The following is a 9,485-nucleotide window of genomic DNA, read 5'->3' as shown; positions in this document are numbered from 1 at the left end:
CCAAGCACCATTTAATGAAAAAGACTATTTTGCCCCCATTGAATTGTCTTAGCACCATTTTCAAAAGTCAGTTGACCATAAATGTGGTCAATATTTCTGGACCCTCAATTATATTAGTATTTGATTCTGTCTGATGCTGTCAATTTTGGTTTTTTGTTTTTTTTTTTTTTTTTTTTTTTTTGAGTCAGGGTCTAACTCTGTCATCCAGGCTGGATTGCAGTGACCCAGTTATAGCTCATTGCAGCATCGAACTTTGGGGCTCAAGCCATCCTTGCCTCTGAATAGTTGAGACCACAGATGCATGTCATCACATCCAGCTGATTTTTGTTTGTTTGCTTGTTGTTGTTGTTGTTGTTGTTTGTAGAGATGGGATCTCACTGTTTCCCAGGGTGCTCTCCTGGCCTCTAGCAATCTTTCTGCCTCAGACTCCCAAAGTGTTGGGATTACAATCATGAGCCACCAAGTTTGACCAATGTTGAAAATTAAACTGTTTTCTTAATATCATTTTTTATTTATTCATTGACACTATATCAAAAGATAACCAGTTTCTGTATATTTGATCCTGTACCTGTAACTTTGCTGAATTTATTTATTAGTTCTAATGTTTTGTTTTTGTAGATCATGTCGTCTCCCATCTCTATTTAGTTACACTTCTTCCTTTCCAATCTAGATGCCTTTTATTTTATTTTCTTGCCTAATTGCCCTTTCTTGACTGTCCAGTACAAGTTGAATAGAAATGGCCAAAGCAGACATCCTTGTCTTGTTTCTGATCTTGGGGGAGATAATCCAGTCTTTCACCCTTAAGTATGATGCTAACCATGGGTTTTTCATAGATGCCTTTTATCAGTTTGAGGAAGTTTCCTTCTGTTCCTAGTTTATTGAGGATTTTTTATTTTACATCTTTTACTGTGAAAGGGTGTTGAATTATGTTAAATACTTTTCCTGTGCCTAATGAAGTGATCTTGTAAATTGTAATTTGATCTTATCTATTCTCATTTCCAAACACTCAAGAGAAAACTGTAAGGAACTACATTTACAAAATAAACCATAACTTTACAAAAAGGGCATAAAATAGCATTTTGGCAAAAACTTACAGATAGGTAATCTAAAGGTATCTAACTGTATCAATTTTAAAAATACAAAAATATAACTTTATGAGGAAATTTTTTCTGACTAAAAAAGTAAAACTTCATCTGCTGGTTATAGGAAAATATGTTCTTGTAAGAAAACAGTGGCATAATAAATTAACAAATAGCATGATCATCACTTTCACATACATATTTATAAAATACAGGATAGAATTATTAAAATTCTCTGTTAGTAGCTGACATCTCCTGTTCCAAACATTTCCATATTAAAATACAGATTTATAGTTCAAAAACTACATTGTGTTAACCAAAACATATTATGCTTTATACTTTAAAACAGCACATTAGCAAACCCATTTATCACACACGTTCAGAGCTGTATTGCCTGGGAAGAAAAGAACAAAATATAATTCCCAATTATGGTTTAATTGTACTCTGTGTAGTATATATAATGCCTTCTGCTTTAATTCGCTCCAATATTGGTCCATAGATCTCCTTTGAAAAGGGCCCCATTAGGCCTTTGGCTCCAATTTCACCTGGAAGAAAATAAATGTGTAATTACCATTTTAAAGGTGGTGTCAGAGGTTAATTTCCCCATCAAGAGTCTCCACAAAAGCAAACTCAGAGTCAATGAATTCTTGGAGGCCTAGGCATTTTTTAAGTAGCTACTTAAAAATGTCCCTTAGTAAATTATTACTTAGTCAACACTTTGAAAGCAAAAGGAGTTAATTTTAGATTGAAAGCATAGCCGGACCTAGGGATATTGTCAGAATTTGTACACTTAACTGCATTAATTACTGCCAGGACAATCAGAGAATAAAGTAAAGTAAGAAGTCAATCTGACTGGTCAGCTTAACTTGCTAATATCATATTTTTAAAAAGGCAAGACACCAACAGAATGAGTTGTAACAAGTTTGATTATATGGGCACAGGCACCTGTCAGCATGACTGAAACATAGAACCTGGGCACTCTCACTAGAGGCCACAATGACCCCAACTTCTGTCACTTATTTCTTCACTGATTCCTCAATAACTAAGTTGGTCATTTAATTTGATATTAGCTGATATGCTACTATATATTTTTTTCATTATTTCACATTTATATGCTTTGATATTTTCTACTCCCCTCATTCTTTCTTGAGAGCCAAACAGAGGCAATGCTTATTGAATGTCTATATGATCTTCCAGGGAGAGTGGAGAATTGAAATTTGTATTCATTTAGTCTAAAATATATATTGAGTACAAATAATATGCTGAGATATGAAGATTAATAAAACTTAACTTATATTCTTGAGAATCTGGAGTGAATATCTTTTTCTATTTTAGAGTTATCACTCCCAACATGGCAAAAACCAAAGAAAGGAAGGAAGGAAGTGACCATTCCCTGGGGACCCCTCTATGTGGCAGCAGATTTATGTATTATATCAGTTAGTGTCACAACAACTCTATGAAATAGGGATGGCAATACCCACTTTAACTATGAGGAAACTCTTGCTCAGAGGTGCTGAGTAACTTGCAGCCCATCACTCAGCCACCTTGTAATTGAGCTGGAGCGAAAATCAAGTCTATCTCCAAAGCCCCCATGCTTTACTCACCAACAGGGGCCCTCCCTGGCAGTCCGCGCTTGGATATTCTAAGATGGCTCACTTTTAGTGAATGCCTGTGTTACACTCAAAAGCAATTACTTGATGTCCAGGCACCAAATGACTTGGAGGTGATATGGAAACAGGCTCATGCCTCAAATGTACAGACTTACCGTCAAGCAACATTTTGGCTGCCATGGCGGTGGGTAACCCCACGGTTTTAGCCATGGCTGAAAAGCCATTGATGTCCCCATAAGCCACAAGATCAATCGTTTTATTTTCTAAATGTCCAGAAGGATGTCTGATTCCAAAGCTGTCTCTCATCACAATCATATCTTTTTCTTCAGGACCTTAAAACAAATAAAGATAAGTAAAAATGCCACTATCATTACAACTCAAATATCGTCTACCATCTCCTCCTCCTGCCCTTCTGGTTTTAAAAGTTTTCCCTCCTTTTATATATGATCACTAGACAATTAATTACACAGCTTTTTAGCCCAAAGTCAAAGTGAAAACCTCAAGGAAATTAGAACTCTGATTGCATTCCTTTATCTGGGATGGTATCACCGTATCCTGTTTACAGACACAAAGGCACTGCTTTAGAGGCCTTTTAGTGTGCTCCAAAAATGCTTCTTAGGCATTTGCCTAATGCATTTAAAAAAAAAAAAAAAAAGGTAATGCCAGGCACAGTTGCTCATGCCTGTAATCCCAGCACTTTGGGAGGCGAGGTGGGCGGATCACCAGGTCAAGAGATGAAGACCATCCTGGCCAACATGGTGAAACCTTGTCTCTACTAAAAATACAAAAATTAGCTGGACATGGTGGCGCACACCTGTAGTCCCAGCTACTCAGGACACTGAGGCAGAAGAATCTCTTGAACCTGGGAGGCAGAGGTGCAGTGAGCTGAGATCACACTACTGCACTTCAGCCTGGTGACAGTGTAAGACTCCATCTCAAATAAATAAATAAATAAACAAACAGTAAAACTATGTTTTTCCTTTTCTATAATAACTATCTTTATTTTTACTTAATAATTCTCAAATTCTTCTCCCTGGAAAAATAGTCCAATTGCCTTTTCGTCACACCACATCTTCCCATTCCAGCTGCTTGGCGCCAACCTTCCAATATGATTATCTGCACTGACTCTATCTTATGATTCTTCTTCAGGTATATTTAGATAACACTTCATAGCCTACCATAGGAAAGCTTCATGACCAAATGCTTGGAGAGGGCATCCACAATGGACTCTGCCTGAGGGACTTCTTCATCCCCAAGTAAGCCCAACCTGAAAAGCACAGGAGATGGCTGCATTAGTTCAAGTCCTATACATGTTCTCATTTGGGAAGCAAAAGGGAGCTCCTTGAATTTAATCTTGAAAGGGCAGAATTACAAGATGGTAACTCAAGTTGTAGGATTTTCCTAAAGTGTAAAATAATAACAATATCAATGTTTTAACCTTCAGAATCATCTCCAGACTCACCCAGGCACTACTCCCCGGAGCAGGGCAGAGATGATGCATTGTAATCCCATGTTCTTACAAAGCTCTTTATGAGATTAACTTAGAGGTTAGTTCTCCAACATTAAGTATACCAGCAGGATGCCACAGCAGTCATATGACAGAATGTTTTAATGTAATATTCTCTGACTACTCAGAATCTCCTACAGGAAAGCAAAAATACCCCACTATGCTTGGGAACTGAGTGATAAAGTGTTTCCAGATAAGCATTTCTCAAATTATAATTGCCATAGAGCTCCTTTTTTTAACTACTCTCTATGACCACATGAACATGGCACATGATAATCTCTCTACCCACATTAGAGCAACAAATTAATCAAAGACAAAAGTAAAATATTTAACTTATTTTAGTAGAAATTAACAATCATTGATCCAGTATATTTTGCTCTAAGTTGAGTGGTGGGTGCCTACCATTCAGCAGCCTCCAACTGGGTATTGTCTCCTCCTAGTTTGTTAAGAACAGCTTCCTTCAACACATCGTGTTCAGAGGAGGGTGAAATCCCAACTAGGTCACAGAGGAGTTGTTTCTGGTTAGAAAAATAAAGACAAAATTTCTAAGTCTCTAATAATTTTTTTTAAATTAACTGAAAAATTATCCTACTAAAACACTGAACTTCAAATACACCTCAAATTTTAAAATTAAAAATAATTGGAAACAGCGAATTGTAACACATACACATACATATACGCATCTGCATACCTACACATCAATAAATAGCTGCTATTCCAAAATGATACTTCACCAATAAAAATGGGTTCTAAGATCAACTCAATACAAAACAGATGGTGTGCTTCTTACTAGCACATTCCCTGTCTTTGTATATCCTCTCTATCACTATTTTTTTACCCATTCTCCCCCTACCCTCCAGCAGTCCATTTTGACCAGCATGAAGTGGAAAAGGCTTACTGCAGTGGTTGCCAGTAGCAACCCAGGTTCTTTTGTAGGTTCAAGAGATAAGAAAGACCTTGCAGTTAATGAAATCTCAAAGGAAGAACATGTAAACAGTAGCCATAGTTTTTTCTACTTTCGAAACAAGACTTTCTCTAGGCTCCCAAAGGAAATGCTATGCTCTAGATCAGGAGTGAACCAATTGGTTCACAGACCAAATTTGGCTCACTGTACTTCATTAAATAAAAAGTTTTATTGAAACACAGTCATGCTCATTGGTTTATGTATCGTCTATGGAAGAAGTGAGTGGTACTGACAGAGACCATGTGGCCCATAAAGTCTAAAACATTTATAACCTGGTCTTTTACAAAAAAGACCATGCCTAAGAATGTCTGCACCAACCTTCTCAAGCCAGCTGCCTCAACCCCAGGTTCTCTCTGCAGATATTTATTCACTCCTACCCAACAAGTAAGTTTATGAAAGGTAAAACTTAAGATTGGAGAGGTTCACAAATGCACACACAAAAAAATGAGTGTAAAAGCATCACAAAGAAATGATGAATGCTTAAGGTGGTAGATACTCCATTTACCCTGATGAGGTTATTACACATTGCATGCCTATTTCAAAATATATCATGTCCTCCATAAATACACACACCTACTACGTAGCCATAAAAAATTAAAAAATAATTTTTTTAATGAAACTAGCTAGCAAGAATACCAAAACTTTTTTTTGAGATTTAATAGAATTAACAACATTGGTCCTTTTCTCCTTGTGATACATTTCTGGCATTTCTATTGGAATATGGGCACACTAGTTTAAGTTGAATGACCAGCTGATAATGAGTTAATTCTGAGCAGTTAGTGGAAGCTCTACTTCACATTCAGTTCCAAGCCTCCAAAGTTCATTCCAACTCTGAGGCCTTAAGATTTTGGTAGAACAAAAGATGGACGCATAAGCTTGGTAACTGAAAATCAAAACACTCATAGTTCTAAGTAACCACATGAGAGTATTGACAAGATTTGGAGGTTGGGAATCCAGTTCTGTAATACACTAGTAACTCTCCTGGATTCTCACTTTCAGGAAGCCCAAGTGACTCCCATCACTGGGTCACCACTTAGACGACTGGAAGAGCTCAGAGCTTAATGCAGAGAGCAAATCCATCTCTTACCATAGCTCAAGGAGCAGTCAAATGATGTAAGTTGCTGCAGGAAATAGGCCTGATATGTGTCAGCCCCACACCCTCTCCATTCTTCCACAACAGTGAGGGGAAAGGGGGCTTCAGAATTACGATTTATCTTCCTGCTCATAAGCTAATAAATGGGTTCTTTTGTTGATCCAAAGTAGAGTTCACCCCCGACCATTTCAGAAGGTATTTCTGAAGAGAAGCAGATAGAACGTAATTCCGGAGTCACTCACCCAGGTGAGAAAGTTGGCCTCAGGTCTAAAGGCAGGAAGTGCTTCTCTGTTTATAAGACCTAATTTTACAAATCCATTCAAAGCTTTCATATATCCCTGAAACAAGAATTAATAAGTAGTATATAAAATGTTTCTCTTCCAATGAAAAAATATAAAATATTTTTGAAAAGAGGGATCTATCTTCATAACTAATTTAGAAAATAATTGTTTATATTGATGATATGAATGCTACAGCTGTTTTAGAATTTGCTAAGCAGGTTTTCTCATCTTTACTAGAAACCCCTCTCCACAACCTACCAAAAAAAAAAAAGTATTGAGGATATAGTTACAACTAATTTCAAACTCAAACTGAGATCAATAGTGTCATAACAATTCCACTGGTTTACATAAAAGACCTTGCAAAACTTAGGTCTTTACTTCTGTTTCTGGGTAACATGTGAATGAAATTTTCTGGCAGCATAAGGGCAAATTTTCTCATGTGTTATATGCTGTCAGCTCAGCAGAATATTATTTAATAGAACAGTCAGTTGAGCCCTTTCTTATAATGGAAGGAGGAACTTGTAAGAATATCCTCCCCAAAAGCAGATAATCCAATCTACTGATTAGAGCCACTACCCCCAAGATATATGGAGAGAAGAAAAAGAGGTAGGAATCAGAGAGATTTTTCTAAGATAATGATGACATCACCACTCTGATAAAAATTCCTCATATGTCTTTCATTGTCTACAAAGCAAACCTGAGGTCCTTGGTATAGTATATAAAACCCATCACAATATGCTCATCTAACCTAACTCACAGATCTCCACTTTTACTATTCCCCAAATGCGCTGTGTTCCTCCAGAAACCAGGGCCTCTGTATATGCTGCTCCTGTAACTGGAATGTGTTGGCCATACTTCTTCATTTACGAAATGTTTTCTCCTCCCTTCAGACCTAGTTTAGCACCTCTTCTGAGTCCCCTAGGTGAGTGGAGACTCCCTTCTTGTAGCATTTTGTATATACCTTTATCATGGCAATTAATACAGCTTGTAATTAATTGTCTATTCAGCTGCTGTACTGTAGGTATTGAAAGGAGGCAAATAATATCTTTATTATATTATATTATGTTATATTATATTTTATTTGTGTGCATATTCTTCATCCCAATGCCCACTTCGGGGCAGATAAGTCAAGCAAATAATGCTTAGTCCATGGTGAGCAAAAATGCATCACCACTCATGACTAAACTGTAGAAGAGTATTATATTAATAGGTGCTAGGTTAGAGGAAAACACAGCTGTGGGAGCACAAAAGAAGGGGAACTCACATAGATGGGGCTGGGTGGTTCAAGGGGAAGGAGTTAGGGAGGATACCATAGGAAGGTATTCAACATTATTCAACATTCCAATCCATTATTCAGCATTCCAATCCCCTAAAAGAGAACAAATGGCTGGATAAATAGATTCTGAATAATAGATGAAGTGAAGAAAGACCATAATGGTTTATTCTCCAGTGTGCAAATGGGAAGCAGGGTGAGAGGGCTAAGATAAGAAATTTTGCAGCTGCTGTAATTACTGCTCAAGCAGAGAGAGAGAGAAGAAAAGAGAGAGAGGGAAGTAATTCTAGGGAGCAACAGAATTTTTAAAATATAAAATAGTTCCTGTAACCATCAGATACTTCACTACTGAATGTCTGGTCAACTAGCAATTTTCACATTTCTAAAGGTTATATTGTTCAAACTGTTTAAAGGTTACTAAAAAAAGAATTCTCATTTGCTCTAATCCAAATGCAAATATACTTCAAAGAGGAGAAACAGAAAAGTAATATCACTAGCTTGTTTAGCTCGCTTCTGGGACCTGTTAGGTGCTAGAGATCCCTTTATCCAACATCTAAAATGCTGATTTCTGAGCTATTTATTAATCTCAGAAATATATTTTTATGCTGACCCCTAGAAATGAATTTATTTTAGGTATTCATTCATCAATAAGCATTTAGCAAACTGCTGCCATATGTCAGACTTGTGCTAGGGACTGAGGCCACAGAGACGAAAAAAAAATGCAGTCCCATCTATGCAGAAACTGCAGTCAACAGAAGGTCAGATAAGTCAAGTAAATAATTCCTAGTCCATGGAGCGCAAAAATGCATCACCACTGATGACTAAACTGTAGCAGAGTATTATATTAATATGTGCTATGTTACAGGAAAACATAGCTGTGGGAGCACAAAAGAAGGGGAACTCACATAGATGGGGGTGGGTGGTTCAAGGGGAAGGAGTTAGGGAGGATACCATAGGAAGGTGCTATTAAGCTGCATCTAGAAGAACAAGCAGGTGACAGGCAGGCAGAGAAGGAGAGTAGCCAAGGCCTCTTTGTCATATTTGAATGATGGTATCTCATCTCCAATACTGGAAAGAATGTTAGGGTTACCAAAGGGTTGCTGGCATTGCCCAGGATGGTGGCCCTTATGATTATGAACACTGTGACATCTTCCATCCTCAGAATCTGTGGGGATGTCTCCCACTTGCACACCTTGTTGAGACCTTTATTCAATGTTTAAATCTATTAAAATCCTTCATTCCAGGATCTATATGTTTGTCAAAAGACTATACTGAAAGCCATATATCCTAACTACTGGCCAAAAAAAAAAAAAAAAAGTTACTACTCATATTCTTTGAACAAATTGAAGAAAAGAGATGAAGAAATCTGCCAGAGCTGGGGATAGTATGCATGAGTTCAGACTAGAATTTCCACTGTGCCTAAAGGTTGGTAGAAGAGCCACAGCTCCTAGATCTCAGGAGGACATTGTCATTGATGTCTCATTTGATTCCTGGACAATGAAAAAGTCATATTCATGGAGTACAAGCACCTGCTCTCTAGGAGCTTACAATCTCTTTGCGGAGACAAGAAAAATATACATGAAATTATAATTTAAAATGCTGACAAGTAAACGCTAAGTGCCCATAAATGTAACAGAAGCTCTCAAGAGTAAGAAATACAGTGGTTGTTTTCTTTTTA

At 37.2% G+C, this 9,485-nt stretch overlaps 1 protein-coding gene across 1 annotated transcript in view; it reads right to left on the bottom strand.

Moving 5' to 3' along the window:
* Nucleotides 1–1,391: 1,391 nt before the first annotated feature.
* The window catches only part of AASS (aminoadipate-semialdehyde synthase), a 71,016-nt gene continuing 62,922 nt past the window's right edge, over nt 1,392–9,485 (bottom strand). The window contains exons 19-23 of the mRNA XM_011995998.1: nt 6,496–6,591; nt 4,599–4,714; nt 3,868–3,956; nt 2,845–3,021; nt 1,392–1,624 (exon numbers count right to left, since the gene is read on the bottom strand). Of these exons, the coding sequence (XP_011851388.1) occupies nt 1,506–1,624; nt 2,845–3,021; nt 3,868–3,956; nt 4,599–4,714; nt 6,496–6,591 (597 nt within the window). The 3' untranslated portion in view covers nt 1,392–1,505. The remainder of the gene's footprint in view (nt 1,625–2,844; nt 3,022–3,867; nt 3,957–4,598; nt 4,715–6,495; nt 6,592–9,485) is intronic.

The sequence above is a fragment of the Mandrillus leucophaeus genome, unplaced genomic scaffold, assembly GCF_000951045.1.
Source record: "Mandrillus leucophaeus isolate KB7577 unplaced genomic scaffold, Mleu.le_1.0 Scaffold5, whole genome shotgun sequence".
In the NCBI taxonomy this organism is placed as follows: domain Eukaryota; kingdom Metazoa; phylum Chordata; class Mammalia; order Primates; family Cercopithecidae; genus Mandrillus; species Mandrillus leucophaeus.
Note: the sequence above shows the minus strand (reverse complement) of the source record. Positions and strands in the feature narration are given on the sequence as shown.